The 11,597-nt window shown below is 40.1% G+C and overlaps 1 protein-coding gene across 2 annotated transcripts in view; it reads right to left on the reverse strand.

Moving 5' to 3' along the window:
• LOC117416839 (FAS-associated factor 1-like) overlaps positions 1–11,597 on the reverse strand; it is an 85,070-nt gene that overhangs the window by 52,317 nt on the left and 21,156 nt on the right. For both annotated transcript variants that reach the window (XM_034028259.3, XM_034028260.3), the window contains exons 5-7: positions 10,633–10,724; positions 10,434–10,525; positions 4,556–4,661 (exon numbers count right to left, since the gene is read on the reverse strand). In XM_034028259.3, coding sequence (XP_033884150.1) covers positions 4,556–4,661; positions 10,434–10,525; positions 10,633–10,724 — 290 coding nt within the window. The remainder of the gene's footprint in view (positions 1–4,555; positions 4,662–10,433; positions 10,526–10,632; positions 10,725–11,597) is intronic.

Genomic DNA, 11,597 nt, shown 5'->3' on the forward strand with positions numbered 1-11,597 from the left:
TTTTTCCCCCCTAAAATGACTTCTAGCAGTTCAGGATAGTAAATCCACTCTTAGGTGTCAATGTAAAAACCTCACAAGTATAGCAGTGAGTAAGGCTGTGCATATTTATTACGGGTCTGTGAATCTCAGTCTCAGTTCTAAAACGGCGCTGCACTTCAGACGTAGCCAAAGTCAACAGAAAGTTCTGCCGTTTCTACAGTATTGAGTCAGCTGCGCTGGTGACAACTTTCAGAAGACCAAAATTACAAATACACAAACTTCAGGTCCCATGTAATTCAGAGCTTGGATCAGCAAGACAAGAAAAAAAAAACAGAATTAAACAATCGCAGCTTTACCAGCACCAGATGCTTTTCTTTTCTTTCTTTTTTTCACCGCTCTCTTCTGCAGCTGTAAAAACTGGGGAGTGAAATCCTTCAGCCGGCTCGTCTGGTCACGGAAACAGCAGACCCCAGCAGCAGCTATTCTGCCCTCCGCTTTTCAGGCAAACATTTGCTCTGCAGCTTACCGCCGCTGATGTTTAACTGGAGGTGCCAATCACTTCCTCTTAAGAAGCTTCACTTTCAGATGGACCTGCAAACTCCCGAGAGCCGTGGCCAGACAGAACGAACTGAATGACAGACAGGAGGACAAAAAACAAGCTTCTCCTGAAAAGGAAACTCTCTGTAGTTTTCATATAGACACACAAGTACACAAAACTAGTTAAAAGTCTAACTGTACTTAAACGCGTTTGCAGCAATGAAAGATCCACTAAACACCAGACCAGTAAACCAATCTACATAGGACTATTAGATAATTATAACTAAATGAAAAAATATTTACTGAAGACCCTGATATTGACCGGATAGTCATCTGAAATTTCTTTGCACGAGATTAAAATTAAAATAAAAAGACATTACGGTTTTAGACAAGCTGATTTTACCCCATTTTCAGGGGCCAAGTGTGTGAAAGTGGGCATATCACCTTGTACTGTACAGCTCTGTATACGTTACTCTTTATACTATATTAAACTGTTTTAGTGTCTGGAATGTAGGCATCATTAAGGCTATCATGTTGCTACTGCTCGTGTATTCTTTATTCTGACATGAAAAAGCTATAAGAAGTGAGTATCGCCATTATACAGTGCATGTTGTCATAGATACGGCCTCACTAGTCATCTTTATCCCAGACTGCTCAGAAACTGGAAAATGAAGGCAACTGTGTCACTTGTCTATGATAGTAAAACGTCATGAGTTTTGGCAACCCTAAAACGTATGTGGGGGTAACTGGGTTGTGCCTCCATCTGTACCCTGGCAGTACACACTGAATACTTCCAATATTAGATTTCCCTGTGTTGCCCTAACATGTCAGCTTTAACGGTTTCTAGAAGTATACCACTGCTCCCTGCAGTTCTCATCTCATTTCTAAAAGAGCTTCTATCCAGGTCAGCAACTCTATTAAAAAAAAAACACTTGAAGGGAAGAACAGGACAAAAAAAAAAAAAAAAACTTCCCTAAACTCCCCCAATTAGCAGAGACTGCTACAAATAACAAAGGGAGCACTTTCCAGTGTACCGGATCTAATAATCTGAATCCTAAATCCCTATTTAATCCTGTCTTCCTGATGAACACAGGCTGGCACTGGAGGAATTATCTTTGATAAGAAACTGTTAAGAAAAGCAAGTGCCAGGGATAGTCTATTAATGATCTAAATGGCGACAGATCAATATGCTGCCCGTTTAAAATCTCATCTACTTGAAAGTTCAAATACCCTTACAGACACCAAAATTGAATCACACAACTTCGCAACACAAAGGCCCAAACTGTAATGCTCTTAATGATCTGTAATGGCAAAAATACATTGGCTAAGATATCTCGTATAAATGTTTGTCTGATTTTATAACCAAGTTTCTTTTTAAAAGAAACTTGGTGTTTAATTAGGGGTCTTGTGTGAAAGGTACATTTGTCTTTTATTATTTTACCTGTTTGAAATCTGATATTACACAAATAGCTTATATGCATTTAAATACAGTATTGTGAAGAGGTTTCAAGGGTTGTGTGTGCGTGTGTTTTTTAACCAAAGTTTTTTTCCTTTATATTTGCTGTAAAGGAGCACCTTTATTGCTATTTAAAACATTGCAGCAAAGGCAGTTTTCATTAAAGTATCATTTCTGTTTTAGTTATGAATTGCACCCTGAAGGAGAGGGGAAAACAGCGTAGCAATTCTGGGTTGTGTAAACGGTAAGTAAGATCAAATTATGTATTTTTTTTTGTTTGAAACTATAATAAAAAAAAAAAATTTCAGCAACTGTAAAGATGTCTGTACTTTAAATCGTGTGTCCCTTAAGAGCGAAAAGCTTTTTCACTGCCATACATTTAACTGTTTGGAAGATACATGTTCATACCAGACTGCAACAGAGTGATAAACGCGTGTATATTTAGATCCAGATAGAGATGTATGTTTGCAGTCTCTCCTGCTTCAGAAGAAACCCGGAGCCTCCTCCCGAGTGCCTAGCTGAAGGCGGCCCAGTGTTTGAATTCATTCTCCCTGCCGGAGCCCCCCGGAGCTACCAGCCCTTGTCTTCTCCTCTCCCTTTAAACCCTTTCGCGACAGCGACCCTCCCCATTTCTGTAATCCCAGCAAAGCACTTAAAGAGCACAGTAGGTGCTCATCAAAGCCATCTGCTCCAGGAGGAAAACAGGCCCCTGCTCTGGGCTCTGAATAGAATGAGGAGAGTGTGAATTAATCTCTTCAATTAGCACCATTACAAGCTGTCAAGTGGGACTATTACAGTAATGGTCGCCTCTGCAATCTGACTTTCTGTCTCTCTCTCTCTCTGACTTATAAAACCCAGAATGTGTACACTTGTCAGTTTAACAGTTTAGCAAGATCACAATAAGGTACTGGTTTAAAGATTTTCATGATATTGGGCTTGTGCAGAACCAAAAATGCTTTAGAAGTAAAATTGTTGGACAACTAGTAGCTACACAGTAATTGTGTTACTAGGATTTTGACTTTTTACTTCTGCTTTATAATAATAACTTAAAAAAATAAATAAATAAATAAAACCACATCTGGTGGATATTAGTTGTTTGAGGTTCAAGTTTGACTTCACCAGCAATCTGTCATGTTATTCGCCGGGTATAACTAACAGAAGTTTTCTAATAATGCGTTGGCTTTTCAATGTGCCTTCACCTGTCATACATGTCAACACTGTAAAAGTAATGCTGTATTCTGTGCCTGAAGAATCTGTGTTGGCTACTAAAAAAAACAAACAAAAAAAAAACATTTTATATAAATACCCACAAACTCATATCTAATAAGTTCAAGGTATATTCATCAGTCCCCCTTCAATGTTGGTAGGTTTTAATTGCGTCAGTCAACCGGAGCTATTTTCCTTGAAGAGATACTGCTGCACCCGACATCATGCCAGGTTGTCATGGCACATAAAAACAGAGCTATCAAATCACTTGAGTTAGAGATGCATTGGAGCTGGGTCCCCAGATACCAGCAGCACCGCAGGGCTCATTACCCCTACACTGAAACTCCCCCGGCACATCACACACACACACACTGGATAAAAACAAACACACAACTTCAACACACAAACAAACAGCTACAGAGATCTAGAACTTACAGGGAAGAAATATCATGCACAATTCAGAAGAGCAGACAATACTCAGGACACCCAATAGGTTAACTTGCATTTGCCAATCCAGGCTTCAGGAAGCTTGTTATATGGCAATGGAAATGCTGCAGTGAATAATTGATGGAGTAATTTTGAATCCTTATGCATAGGATATCAGGTAAAGAGTGGACAGCATTAGAGCTGCATAAACATCTTAGGCTTGTCCGAGCGGGCCAGCTCATTTCACCGACAGCTTTGCCAAGCCTTCACAAAGCTACAGAAACTGTAATAAAGGCAGAGCAAACAGGACGCGCCCATGAATATTTTATCAGCTCCCAAATCCAGTGTTTAATCTGAGATGGGGGAAATTAAGTCTCCTCTCTACCAAATGCCAATTTGTCGGAAGATCAAACACTATCTCAGCTATTAGAATCCAATTCTGTGTGTACATGGAACATAAATCAGAAGGAAAAGGTATCTTTACAAAAGGATAATCCTCTCTGTTCCAGGGCAGTGTGCAACAGTAGCTGGCATACCTGCCACTCACTGAAGGAAGTGGGTTCGAGTCGCGCAGTGATTAGAGCACTGTGCAACTGCAGTGGGGTTTAATGGTTCAGTGGAACACAGCAGGTTCAAGTAGTTTAGTAAATGGAAAAGTATTGATTATCTGCACGCCACAGTGAAACAGTATAATTTTACAACAACTGTTTTAATTGAACTTAGTTATAGCTTAAGTAATGTATTCTTCTTCTTGGTTGGATTCACTTTGTATATAATTTACTGTTTCAGTCTTCACATGCTGATGATGCATGAATAACCTGTACCCTGCCTCTAGTGGACACAAACAATACATCTGTAAAAACTAGCACAGAGAACAAATGGCGGGTAACAAGGCAGACACTGACACTTTCATCCAGGGCTGCTGCTATCATTCACATTGCTCTCACTCACCTCCTGAATGGTTTTACTTCCTGGGAAGTTGAGGCTGTAGTCCCGCTGGGCTTCGTGATGGCTAATGACGAGCAGGAAGTTTTGATTTAATGATTCCTGCAGGGCGCTGAACGGAGAGAATAAACAAAACAAAACAGGAGAGTCAGACATGATCATGTTCCAGCATGTACCTGAGCAAGCAGCCCCCCTCCCCTCACTCTACCAAGACAAGCCCGGACAAACCTGCTGCTCCGTCACTGTGTCAAGGGAGTAAGCCTGAAGTGACTAGGCAGGCAAGCAAGCTACAGGCAGAGCAGCCATAGTGATACAAAAGGAGATAATTTGCACTGTGAGGCTTATATTTACAATGGTCTGACTTCATTATCTAAGATAGTTGTTAGAGGACGTATGGGCAGGTTGCTAGGCCTCAGGGACTGGGAGATGGTGTAGGCTACTAGAGCACAGGGGCTGGGGGCTAGTGTGGCTGAGTGGTTGAGCTGAGAGACTGGGAGGTAGTGTGGCCTAATGGTTAGTGGAGGGATTGGGAGGCAGTGAGGTCTAGTGGCTAGAGCCGAGGGTCTGGGAGGCAGTGTGGCTGAGTGGTTAGAGCAGAGGGACCAGGGGGCAGAAGCACCATGCTGGTGATAAAGCCTTAGGGCTTGGGCCACACAAGCCGACCTGAAAAAACATGTTTAAATCAAATGGCAAATGTTTAGTCAATGTGTCTGAATACAATATGAAGCTCAGCTATCATTCCCAACTAATCTGCGTTAAATCAAAGAAATGATGAGCCCGTTGGAATTAATATGTACCACACACAATAATTACACAATCACATTCTTAAGCTGGGAGATTTAGACAAGCTTATGTTAACAGAAGCTCAAATTTACTGTAATGACAGCATATTTACATTAAATGAAAACGCGAAATCAGTATGTAAATGTAATGTTTGTTGTTGCTAATGCAGCAGATTGGAAACGCGGCGATGCAGGAGGGGGAGAGAGACAGAGCTGAAACACAGAGGCAGATGAGTGTCTTTATTACAAGATATTTCTAAAGGTTATCCCTGAAGGGGATAGGCAGCGCAGCATGCTGATGCAGGAGCCTTTCACTTCTGGAGGCCTGGGTTCTAATCCAGATAAAGTCACAATTAAAATTAGTTTGGTGGTTTCAGCCGCCAAGCAATTTGCCACAAATGACAATGCACATGATTTAGCAGAATGAAAGGGTACAGTTTTACCAAATTTGAAGGCAATATCTCAAAGCATTTGGTCTATATCATCCAAAAACAAGTCATCATGCAACAACAAAAAAGCGTGTCTAAGCAGGACCTCCACATGTTCTATCTTTGACATCTGCTGTCAAGCATGGAGTACAATTTATAAGGAACAATGAAACCTACAACTCCGATACAAACTATCCCACTAGTGTTACACAGTAACTGCATTTCCCCCTTTTCACATGTGCAAATGAATACACAGTATATAGGACCGGCAGGCCTGGTGAATAGTCTGCTGCTATCCCATCATTTGCTACTTGCTTTGCTACTCTCTGGTCTCCACAGAATTCTGCTAACATTTTTTAATTACAGACTCTTAATTACTCGCGGCAGCGTGTTTGAACGCTCACAAAGAAAGACTAAAACATACTGGAGGCCCTGGGTAACGTTTCTAGCTTTGCTATTCGCTGTGTGACCTTAGGTGAGTCTTCTGCTACAATTAGCCTAGATAAAGCACATGGGAGCAATTGAAGGTGGGAACTGCTATCCATTCAAATCTCTTTTCTAGGTCTGAAGGTTTAGGCTAATGGTTTACTAAATCATATCTGAAAATGCAGGGATATGCATTAGTGTCTGTGAGAACCAACCATACTGCATAGGAAATCAGGATTGGATTTTGAAAATATTTTTTCAAGAGGATCCGTTTTGCCTTTGAAAGTGCTTTGCAAACCTAAAGAGGTTGTATTGTATATACCTCAGGTGAAATACAAAATGCAAGTGAAAGTGAACTCCCTCCCTTACTGATAGCGGAGCTATTTTTAAAACAGTCGTTCAATTTCTGCTCTATCCGGGAGGCAATAGAGGGCCTCAGTGCGGCTGCCTGTCATCATGAAATCTCCAGCAGGAGAGAAGACTTCAGGGAAAAAAACAAATGGCTCCTCTCTTTCTTTTCTATCCAAGCAGGAGAACTTTCTTTATTAGAGAATTAAAACAGTAGACATAAGCATGTATCACAATTCCACTGTCAACCCCCTGGCCAGCCTGAAAATGAGGTGGAGGTTAGGGAGGACGAGGTAAAATCAAAGCAGATTTCAATTTGCCTGGCTTGAATACTACAGGTGGCTGCCGCGGATTCAAGGTTGACGTGAATGTCTGTTTGAATTTTGGTGATGGTTACAGGGATTTGCTTGTCAATCAAATGATCATATGTGCAGGTGTTTTTAAAGCTTCCTGCCTGAAACTTTGCACAGCTTTACATTTTTTGATTTCAGCTCTGAACAACCTAATTTAAAGATCTGTCTCTTAATTAAATACATTTCTTTATGACTTGTGTATCGTACTACCTAGGTCCTTTATTTTCAAGGAATTTTGAAAAGTCGTTGTAAATACTTTTGTAGATTTTGTAAGATAAATATCTGGGTGAGTATTATGGGGAAGATTAGAAGCTGGCGTATTTCAATTTGTTAATTATAGGCGATAATATGATCAAGACTCCATCTGAACTGTGTTCACTTAATGCTGATTTTCAAAGGACATGGGCTTTTTTTGGAAAATATAAAAATATAGATTTATCTTTTGATAAACCCAGGAATTTCTCAGTAACAATTCTATTATCCAAGGCAGCATCTGAGTAAATACTGTAGTTATGAGAACTTGTACTTGGATTTGCACACTGCTTCCAGATCCCACTCTCAAATCTAGAGAGATTGTTAAACAACATAATTAAAAACAAACCAGCAGGCTCTAACTGACAAGTTTCACTGATCTGCAGCAAATGGTTTTGCTTTTTTTGTTTGGTTTGATTTTTCCACAGCAGCATTCCATAGTGGTCTATGGACTTTGCAGCCACCCTGTCTAATAAATAAGACCTCTATATAATACAGCAACACTTTGGCTTGCTGTATGTGTCCAGCAATCAGGCTTGTTTTACCAAGCAGAGCCCAGCCCTGTGCTAAATGCCCTGGTTAGTTAGCGCTGATAATTACACGCTGCACATCCCCACTTGTTAGGAATGACCCCTCTCAGCTCTTCAGGCGTTTGAAGAGACTGTAGGCTTCCTTTTTTAATAGCTATTGCTGCTATTACTGTGACCCCTGCAATTTAACAGTTTGCATCATCATTACAGGACACAGAGTGCAGCTATTTTGTTCCGGGTCACCTTTCAGGTTGAACAATTCAATATTGTTTGCTGAGTTGTTGGAGAGTCACCCACGCTGCAGGTCAGGCTTCGCATCTTTTGGGCAATGAGCAGGAAACCAGTAAAAAGCAAAAATAAACTGCAGCTTAGACTGCAGAAGCTCACAGTCTGCACTCCATCCCAAAAGATGCACAACACTGCAGATTCTTTTGTCATAATTTTCAGAGATGACTCATTGATCCATCACTCATTTAGCTGTTGGTCAGCGCTGTAACAGATTGATTCTATTATAAAAATACTACATGTAACCACCACACGCGTTTTATGTAGGAAAGTCTTGTCCTCAAAGTGTTTGAGAAGATGGTGTTCTACAGATAAGAGACATGGTCAAATGTATACATTACCACGATGTGTTTTTCACAAGCTATCCAATATAATTATAGTATTATGCTTTTATTTCCTGTGGTAAACATGACAAGCACGATGGACTCAGTAAGAATCAGCCGTTCAGCCTTATGCTTTATAAATTATTAAAACATCTTTCTAATTCATTCTGCTATGAAGTACAGTTTAAGATCTGAGATTTAGGAATAACATGTAGTGAAGAAACGAAGGAACGCTAACTTATTTTTTCATTGCTTTTTTTCTGTACTGCATCAGATATTTATTTGCCCTGGGAAATCCCTTTGTATTGGAAAGTGATGGTTGGGTATGACTGAACTCTTTCTAAAGTCTGCTAGAAAAAGCACAAGCAGGGTTTCATTAGCCAACACTGCCACCTAGTGTTTTGTTTTTTGAAGTACACTTCTCTTGCAAAAATATTGCGAGACACCTGCAAAATTAAAAAAATAAAAAAAGGTAACTAAAATAACTAGTATTGAAGTTAAGGTATGAAAATGTACTTTTACTACAAACCTCTACATTGGTCAAGGTATAGACAGTGGATACTCCTTGAACGTTCGTGGAGTATTGTAGTCAATACACAAATGAAGACGCTCCCAAAGACATTCATGGAGTTTTTGGGGTTTTTTTATGTAAGAAGTACAATGTAAAGATAAGAAAGCTAAACATAAACTGAATTCAGAAAATTGCTTAACACAAGGGAATTTGGAACTGTGCGTGTCGCTTGGTCATTCTGACGTTGCAAATTAAGGAACTCAAAATAGATTCCATGAGATCCGACATTAAAAAAAAAAAAAACTTTGTAGAGTTAAACAGTTTTTCAATGTTAGAATTATAAGCACTTACAAGAAAGGGGCAACTCCATGCGAAAACACTGAACCAGCCTAACATCCTAATAATATATACAGTGTAAGTATTTGGATTTTGTTTTGCACTATAAGACACTGAAGCTATTTAATTGGTTACCCTAGGGCAGGGCTTCCCAACCCTAGTCCTGGGAACCCCATGTTTCTGCTTAATTTGACCTTTTTTTAATTGTTCTCAGCTCCTAAAAACTTCAAGTTACTTATAAAATGTTATATCTAACTTGAAATTTGCAACTGTTTAAGAGCTGGAAACAAGTAAAAAGGTCTAACTAAGCAAATTACTAGTTCAATTAAGGGTCTAGTTAAGTAATCGAGAGCTCAGTTGGAATGAAAACCAGAAGATACATGGGGTCCCCAGGACCAGGGTTGGGAAGCACTGCCCTAAAGGGCAACCTTTCAGCTGTTACTTGGTGCTGAATGAGTTTTCTTTTTCAATGATGTTTTGGTGCTTGTGGTGAATGTCCCCCCCCCCCCCCCCCCCATAGAAGACTGACACAAAGGAAGGGTGCACACAGACTTAAACTACTGCAGAAATATTTTTACCAGGTAAACAATTCTTAAGAATTCTATCTTCTAAGAATAATTTTGTTTGTTTTTCATTGACTGGACTGACTGGCTGTGGGTTTCAGCAAAGGTTTCGCACTGAGTCAGCAGAGATTTCAAGGAAATCAGTAGCTTGCTTTTTTTTTTTTTATTTTTTTTTTTTTAATATATATAAATACCTGCATATTGTCAAAGAGGTGCTGTGCTACACATCAATTCACATGGGGCATCTGAATCCCTTTTCTGATTGCTGGATTGCAGACATGACAGAGCATGCACTTTTGTTACACACTTGATCTTTTATATAATCATTTACAAAGGTTGACCGATGCGGAGACATCTTAGAAGGAGATGACAAATGTAACCCTAGCCTATACGTTAAGCCAGGGGTGGCCAAAGCATAACCTTAGAGTCCTGGTCTTTGTTCTAACCCTGCTCTAAATTGTTTAATTGAACCAATTAAACCTGCATCCAGACCCTGAAGTAGATCATTATCTCATTTTACCTGTTAAACCTGGAGTGGAATTGCCCTCCAGGACCGAGATTGGATACCCCCGCTTTGAGCGCAGCGTAGAAACCACGACCAGAAGACACAGTTGGAAATGAGGCGGTCTTAGGACACAGGGTATGGAATGGGTTACCTATCCACGTTGTTGATGCTGGACCGCTGGGATCCTTTACTTGACAACGTTTTGAGGTTCCACTGTGTAAGTGTAGAGTGACAGTTCTTACCCGGATTGACTTGTCGTGGCTGTTGGCGCTATGTCTGGTGTTAATACATAGAGGCTGTTATTCTTGGGCAAGTGTAGACTCCTCAAAACAGTCTGAAACAGGAGAGAACTAGCGTTAGATGAAAACAAGGGGAAGGTTACAGCTTGCATTTAAAGTTTATAAATGCTGAAGCTCCGTCACCAGACTCCCACGGACTCACGCTGTCGGTGACGTCTCCCGTCTTCCAGCCCTTCAGCTGCATTCTTGACACAGGGACATGGAGTTCAGTTTCCAGGATCTGTTTAATTTCACCTGTTGAGGACAGAAGGAAAAAAAGACGGAGTTTAGCAAATTATATCTTTTTTTTTTAAAAAAAAAGGGGCCTGAAAACCTTATGTGCTAAGGTTGTGGGAATCTCAAGACAAGGTTAAAAGAGTACCACGATATCCTGTGCGTTGGATAATAACTGCAGTGAACTAACTACTACAAGTATTTGTTCCCACATTATTCTGCCATACCTCAGAAATCCACAAGAGGGCACCAATTGCCCGTCTTAGAAACAGCAGCTCACAAAACTGCAGTGAAGCCAGGTCAGCACCCTCTGTTTACTGTATAAACACCACATTGAAAACGTCTCGGACAGAATGTCATGGAATTCAATGGGCACCTGCTCCTGATACGATCACTCTGGTTAATCAAACCCATTTAACAGTCATAACAGATTTCCTCCCTACATTGAGAAATAAAAGCATAATATAATATTATTAATTATTAATATTGACTTAAATGTGCTGTACGTGGGCGGTATATAGTAGACTGCAAAATGGAAACTAAACAAAAATTGTGGTTCCAAATATGTCATCTTGATATCTTGTTAAATCTCAAGAGTGAGGTACAATAGCACACCAGTGACTGACAACAGCCCCCGACAACGTGAGTATCCTAGAGCTCAGCCAGCCTGCAGCAGAAAACGGACTGTGCATTCCACCAGCTCCCACCTACTTTAATCTGTGGTTTACAAAGGTGTCAAAATAGTTCTAACAGATTATTAACACTGTGTTTCCAAGAACCAACACACTGAAATTAGAAGAAAAACCACAACTTTTGCAGAAGCCTGTACAGATTTCCTTTTCCCAGCAGCAATGACTTGATTTTTTTTTAATTCATTTTTTTTATTTTTTTTTA

Source organism: Acipenser ruthenus, chromosome 12 (genome assembly GCF_902713425.1).
Source record: "Acipenser ruthenus chromosome 12, fAciRut3.2 maternal haplotype, whole genome shotgun sequence".
Classification (NCBI taxonomy): Eukaryota; Metazoa; Chordata; class Actinopteri; order Acipenseriformes; family Acipenseridae; genus Acipenser; species Acipenser ruthenus.